This window comes from Gavialis gangeticus, unplaced genomic scaffold (assembly GCF_001723915.1).
Source record: "Gavialis gangeticus isolate Ggan-Ray unplaced genomic scaffold, GavGan_comp1, whole genome shotgun sequence".
NCBI lineage: Eukaryota > Metazoa > Chordata > Crocodylia > Gavialidae > Gavialis > Gavialis gangeticus.
This window is the reverse complement of record NW_017729032.1, coordinates 157,485,069-157,492,015: the sequence shown is the minus strand read 5'-3', so window position 1 is coordinate 157,492,015 and position 6,947 is coordinate 157,485,069. Positions and strand designations below refer to the sequence as shown.

Genomic DNA, 6,947 nt, shown 5'->3' with positions numbered 1-6,947 from the left:
TCTACCTCAACATCTGCATCCAAGGACTTGGTGACCTGGTCATAGAAGGAAACCGGGTTAGTCAGGCAGGACCTGCTCTCAGTGAACTCATGTTGGTTGCCCCTGAGCATAACCTCCCCTGCTGGGCCCCTGCAGATGTGTTCCTTGATAGCCTTGTACAAAGTGCTAATAGTTTGCATTGTACTAGAATTCCCTGCCTCTTCCAACAGTTGCATAAGCCATTTTCATAGCTACAGGATACTGATCCTCCTTTGATCTATCAGTATATCTAGCACTCTTTGCCTTCATTGCCTGCATTCTGTCAGTCCACCTGCTTCTAGCAAAAATTCTAATTTTTCTCTAGGTCCATAAATTTGCACTTTTGTAGTACTGAATTTCATACAGCTTCTATCATTTTAATCCACAAAGTTATCACGTTTTTTAGTAGGATAATCTGGTTCCTCTTGATATTGGAAATACCTCTCAACTTTGCCATCCATGAATTTCATAAGCACACATCTAGCTCTTCTATGAGGATCACTAATGAAAGCATTACATAGAATGGGTCTTAAGACCAATCCCTGAAGAACACCACAATAAGCTTATTCTGAGCCTGAGAGCTTCTCTTTCAGCAAGACTCTTTGTAAAGCTCCCTTTTAGTCAACTCTTTATTCTCCTGACAGTTGAATTATTAATCCTCATTTTCTTCATGTTGGCTAATAATTTCCCATGAGGCGCACAGTCTAATATTTTGCTTGAAATGTTTTATGTCCACTCTGTTGCCTTCTCTGAGAAGTCAGTAGACTTCTGACTATGTGGAAATGCAGTTTTGTTTCCTTTTATTTTTCTACTTTTACAAATTGAACAAACTTCAATATTTTTTTTTTTTTTACTGCAGATGATTCTTCAGGGGAAAGAAAAGCCCATAAATAATGACTCTTGGGTCTGTTTCTCTGTGTAATTAGAATTCCTCCTTCTCTGTTCTGATTTATTGATTCTAGGGAGAAGTAGCTCATTCAGTAACTGCTGCAGTAATGCTTCCAACTAGTTCCTTTGACTGACTATAGGTGACAGCGAAAGAACTTCCTCACCTTGTGGCAGCTAGCTTCCAACTGGATGGCTATCCAGGTCTCTTCAGGCATCTGGTCTGCTCACCAGTTTCACCATGTTACTTCTATGAAAAGAATCCTGTCTGTCTTGGTTTCCAGTACAACTTTAAGTGCTCAGAATACTATAGCAGCATATCATTCCTAAGTAGGCCTCTTGCTTGAACTTGAATAGCTTCCCTGTCCCCCATGCTACTAATATTCAGTTATGCTGTTTATAACAACTCTGCATTTCAGTATATGGTTACTTCCCCTTTTTCTTCTCTCTGGGGATCACAGTGATGACAGGGGAAAATCATCCCACCAGATCTCAGTTCCTGTGCCTGCTTCCGATTGGCTAGGAAATAGTGTTACAAGATCTGTTTTGCATGTGCCGCCCTCAGAATTTTGTCAGTTAACCCTTCTAAAGATTGTCTAGTAAGCATATGCACCTAACAAGCCTTTTATTGAACCAAGATTCACCGCCAGGCCCCTCCCAGAGCCTCATTGTTTGACAATTTGTAGATAAATTTTCATTAGAATCACAGACTGTTCATCCTGTGTTTCAGGGTGATGTTCCTGAAAAATTTCAAGTCTTTCCTCTAGAACATCCCAATTTAAAATAACTTACAAGTTTTTGTTTGTATGTTTGCTTTTGTTTTTTAGCTTGTGTATATTTTCCCTTGATCTCATTCTCTGAAGAGGTTGGGCAGTGTTAGTGGAAATTTGCCAAAACACAACCAAACCATCAGCTTTGGCAGACAGGCCAGATGTTGCCCAAATGTAAGCTGCTCTTCCCAAAGACTACAATAGCAAGGGGCAACTTTGCTTCCAGATAGTACTGTTCAAAAGCAGTGCAACTCCTTCACTTTGTCCTTTATGGTATGATAGCAGTCATAGTGGACATCACATTGCATATTGCCAGGGAATTTTTCCTACAAAGGAACTGCATTTCAGTCTTTATTCTTCTTCCCATCTGCTTCATGGTTTTGTGTTTCAAAAATAATTTGCAACTGCTAATTCTGAATGACCTACTAAGAGAAAGTTATGCTAATTCCCAAACCTTGGGTTTAAACAACTTACTTGTATACTTTGACAGCTTGTTAGTACCTGAGAGCTCAATGCAATCTTTCTCTTTCAGGCCAGGTATGGTCATGGGGTGATGGAGATTACGGGAAGCTAGGAAGAGGTGGCAGTGATGGTTGCAAGACTCCCAAACTGATAGAAAAGCTTCAAGACCTGGATGTTGTGAAAGTCCGCTGTGGGAGTCAGTTTTCTATTGCTTTAACCAAAGATGGGCAGGTCTACACCTGGGGCAAAGGTGACAATCAGAGACTTGGGCATGGAACAGAAGAGCATGTTCGATATCCCAAACTGTTGGAAGGCTTGAAAGGTAAGTTGCACAATATTGCTGGTCAGTTTTTTCCAAGTTAAACCTGGCAAATGCCAGAAGCAGTTGGTTTCTGAGGGAGCAGTTTTATTATTTATCATGTGTTTTGTCCTGGCTCTTAAGGATTATACCACCACGCTTTACTGATGTTAAATTATAACTTGCTTGCACTGAACAATAAATACTAAATATCCTTTTTATCTCTTAATATTGTATTTTTGTTATTTCAACTAATATTTTGTAACATTCTTTTAACAGTTAGAGCTCTCATTTTAAGTCTCTTGCTTTCTCTGTTGTTTTTTTTCTGTCAGCCTAGTTGAGGAATTTTTATTTTTGAAGCTTAAAGTTGCATCTCTGCAACCATATGCATGCTTAACATCGTGAGTAGTCATTGAAAACCATGGGGACTATGCATGTACTTAATGTTAGTTGTGAGCATGTTTAACTAGCTCACCCAAAGATGAAAATTTATTCCCTGTTTTTTAAAAATGAGGAAACCTGCGGTGCCTTTTGTACAGGTGAAAGGACTTTACTAATATTTATTGTTCTGTTGTGATCAGATTACCTCCTTGAAAAGAAATTCTGAACTGCGTAATCGTAATCATGACAGTCTCCAGTCTCTTTAGGGTTAGAGGAAACCAAGTTAGAAAAGTTTGCCAGTATTTAATTATTAAATAAGCAGCAAAGCTAAGTCGATACAAAATGGCACAAGAAGGATGTGGCCTAATAAACTGTAGCACTTAAACTGCTCAAGTCTCTCAAACACTTGGATTTTTTTTTGGTGATCACTTTCAATCTAGCGATTAAAGCTAGAGGTAAAACAGTTTGATATATTAACCCTTCTCACTTTTTGTGTGTGGTTATAATAAATGATAAGGAAAATGTTCATCTGATTTGTTTTTTGTTAATAAATACTGTGTATGGTAAGTAAAGTTTAACACATGACTATTTCTACCAGGGAAGAAAGTAATAGATGTGGCAGCTGGATCTACCCATTGCTTAGCACTTACTGAGGATAGTGAAGTACATAGCTGGGGAAGTAATGATCAGTGCCAGCATTTTGACACTTTGCGGATTACCAAACCTGAACCCACTGCTCTTCCAGGATTAGACACAAAACACATTGTTGGAATTGCTTGTGGACCTGCCCAGGTAAGCCTGTTAATTCCTTCTACCCTGTTCTGTGCATTAAACCAGCATTGTGCAGTAATTCCTTTGCTGTCGGATCTGGCTCACAGATGTCTCCTGCTACTAACAGATGAAGATTTGTGAAAAAGTAAAACGAGTGCTGTTAATTCTCCAAAAAGGGCTGGCTAGTTTTCCCTTTCAGTGAAACATCCTGAGTAGTTAAACATTTAACTAGTTTCATTCTTAAATTAACACTAGAAGAATATTTAAACTCCAAAAAAAAAAAGTGGAATAGGATATTTGGCCTGGTCTAAGGAGGACTCTAAGAAACATGATAGGAAATAGTAGTTTTTCTGAGATTGTTGTATGTTTTTTAGCTGTTGACATAGTGTGAAGGGTAGGTTGCCATTGCTGTACTTTTTCTTACTGAAATGTGTAAAATGACAAAAGTATCTCCTAAGTCTAGTTTCTCTAGAGAGATGGTTAACTGTGTTAGTCTGAAGTAAGGCAGAAAGTAGGGCAGGACAGCACCTTGGAGACTAACTGGTTCAGAGGAATGAGTTTTTGTAGGTGATGGCAACTGACAAAGTAAACTGTTGCCTACAGATGCTTGTGCCTCTCTGAACCACTTAGTTTCTTAGATAAAGGAGTTGTACCCCTTTAATTTCTTTAATAGGAAAAATAGGAAAAGTAACTAACTTAAACTCTTCCTTTTCATGCATAGAGTTTTGCTTGGTCATCTTGTTCTGAATGGTCCATTGGTTTGCGTGTGCCTTTTGTGGTGGATGTTTGCCCAATGACATTTGAACAACTAGACCTCTTACTGAGACAAGTGACTGAAGGAATGGATGGTACCTCTGACTGGCCACCTCCACAGGAGAAGGAATGTATGGCTGTAGCCACCTTAAACCTTTTGAGACTTCAGGTACTGTAGTTTTCTGCTGTGTTGAGTTTTTTATTCTGATAAAAATGCTATACCAACGTGCTTGAAGAAAATAGTGAGTTTTATACTTTTTTAAAATGGGTCAAACTCATCTGGCTCTGTGGGCTAGATGAGTAGCATGGGGCTGGTCTCTGTCCCAGACTGGGCCCACGGACTTGGCCCTGTGTGCTGGATCTGGTGCTAGGTGCAGCATGTATGCCAGATCCGGATTGTAGTGTGTAACCAAAAGTTGGAAAGCTAAGGTTGGCTTTTCAGTCTTAATCTTAATTTTTTTCAGTTGCTCAGAAATGCAATGCTTTTTTAACAGGCTTTTTTCTTAGCATTTGATTTAGGATGAACTGTACAACTAAAATGTAAATAGATTAAGATTGGGTGTATGCTGAACAGACTCTTCCTCTTCCCATTCCCTTCCCCACCCCCTGAAAAGTCTGTATGTTTAACATGGCTTTTAATGTATTCTTTAAAAATGAGTGTCTCTGAGGAATTTGGCACTTCTGGTTCGCTTTTAAAAGAGCGTCACTTTGTCCGTGGTGTCACAGAACGTTGTGATCTAGTATTAATAAGCAATTTACAACTTAATCGCCAGCTTTCTTAGCACACTGGGGTTGTGATGGAGATGCAGAATGTAACTGCATTTTCTGTTCTTTTTAAATGCTGTTTTATATTTAGGTGTATTGCTATTTCGTGCCTGTGTGACAGGCACTTCTAACCTTCACTTCTTTACATAATCTCTAAATTGAACAATTTTTTTTTCTTTTAGCTTCATGCTGCTATTAGTCATCAGGTTGATCCAGAATGTCTTGGCTTGGGTTTAGGCAGTGTCCTGCTGAATAGCCTGAAACAAACAGTGGTAACTTTAGCAAGTAATGCTGGAGTTCTTAATACTGTGCAGTCAGCTGCCCAAGCTGTGTTGCAGAGTGGATGGTCTGTGCTGCTGCCAACAGCAGAAGAACGAGCTAGGGCTCTTTCAGCTCTGTTACCCAGTGCAGGTATGTCTAACAATGGAATATCTTATGGTGTCTAAGGGTATTCTGTACCTCTGGGAAGCGCAGTACAAAGCCTGCTCTTTGCATACTCCATCCTGAACCAGAAGTAATGCAACTCTGTTAATGGCTGAGAAGAAGAGCTTATTGGTATGCTTATAGTAGTGCACTAAGGCCAGCTGCACTGCTTCCAGTGTGGGAAGTTGGTGGTCACAGAGTGGCTCAGTGCCTGGCAGCTTGGTGCTGTCATTCAGTGGTACAGGTATACAGGTATATCCTAAATTTCTTGTCTATTAAATGTATGCTCTTCCTTTAGTTTCAGGAAATGAAATGAATGTAAGTCCAGGCCGTCGATTTATGATTGACCTCTTGGTGGGCAGTTTGATGGCTGATGGAGGTTTAGAATCTGCATTAAATGCTGCTATCACTGCAGAAATTCAGGTATTACAATTTACTATATAGCTAGAATACAGTGACTTTTTTTTTTTGACCTGAGCAAATAAGAGAAATTGGTAATAGGATTTAATATTTCAACTCCTGCTGTGTTTTGAATAAATAGATTGCTTGTACATTATTTTTTATAAACAAATTTGCATTAATCAAGGGTCATTATAAACAGGTTGTCTAGCCTGATGGTTACCGCAGGCTGGTGTTGCACCCTGAAGATCTCCCATATAAAGCACAGTTTTTGAGCAGCAAACAAAACCAACCCTTCTGCCCTGTTCCAGGCACTTAGGCTCTGTCCCCAGCACTTCCTCATGATTTGCTGCTTTTCTGCTCTCTCCATGGGATTTTAAGCTCTCAGTGGGACACTGTCCAAATACCTTGCAGCTGGCCTCTCTCAACAGGGCTGACTATTCCTTTTTAAAGGGACATACTGTCATGTTACAGTTTGTTTCCTTGTTCAGCTTTTTCGAAGCCTCTTTCTAGCTTGGCGGTCTGCCAAACAGAACTTGTTTCAGAATCACACTAGAAGTATGGCTAAGTTTGTGTGTGGTTTCTGTTTTTGTTTTTTATTGACTTCTCTATCTTTACTGGTTGAGTTCACATGTGCGTAGGCACATATCTTGAAAATATGAAAACCATATCTAACATGTCAGCTTCAGGGAGGTCTTGCCTAATCCTCAGCATAGCAGCTCCCTTCTCAGATGTGCTACAGTTTGCTGGAATCCTACAGTCTCACCATATTATGAGTGGGCAGGGATCAGGTAAATGATATGGATACATAGAATTGTATAATCTTGCTTGAAATGCTTTCAACTCAAACTCTGCCTTGATTTGTGTAATTTACTTGGGGGAACACCCACACTGACTAACTCATCCTTTAAAACCCATGAGGATTCTTGAAGCTAAGGAGCCATTACAGAAGTGTTTTTGTCCTGCCCACAAACTTCCTCCTATAATTAAAAAAAAAAAAAAAAAAAAAAAAAAAAAAAAAA

The 6,947-nt window shown here is 39.4% G+C and overlaps 1 protein-coding gene across 3 annotated transcripts in view; it reads left to right on the top strand.

The window, feature by feature from the left end:
- Window positions 1-6,947, top strand: part of HERC2 (HECT and RLD domain containing E3 ubiquitin protein ligase 2) — a 217,422-nt gene that overhangs the window by 63,501 nt on the left and 146,974 nt on the right. For all 3 annotated transcript variants that reach the window (XM_019524227.1, XM_019524228.1, XM_019524226.1), the window contains exons 15-19: window positions 2,206-2,457; window positions 3,413-3,606; window positions 4,307-4,507; window positions 5,286-5,514; window positions 5,825-5,949. In XM_019524227.1, the coding sequence (XP_019379772.1) occupies window positions 2,206-2,457; window positions 3,413-3,606; window positions 4,307-4,507; window positions 5,286-5,514; window positions 5,825-5,949 (1,001 nt within the window). The remainder of the gene's footprint in view (window positions 1-2,205; window positions 2,458-3,412; window positions 3,607-4,306; window positions 4,508-5,285; window positions 5,515-5,824; window positions 5,950-6,947) is intronic.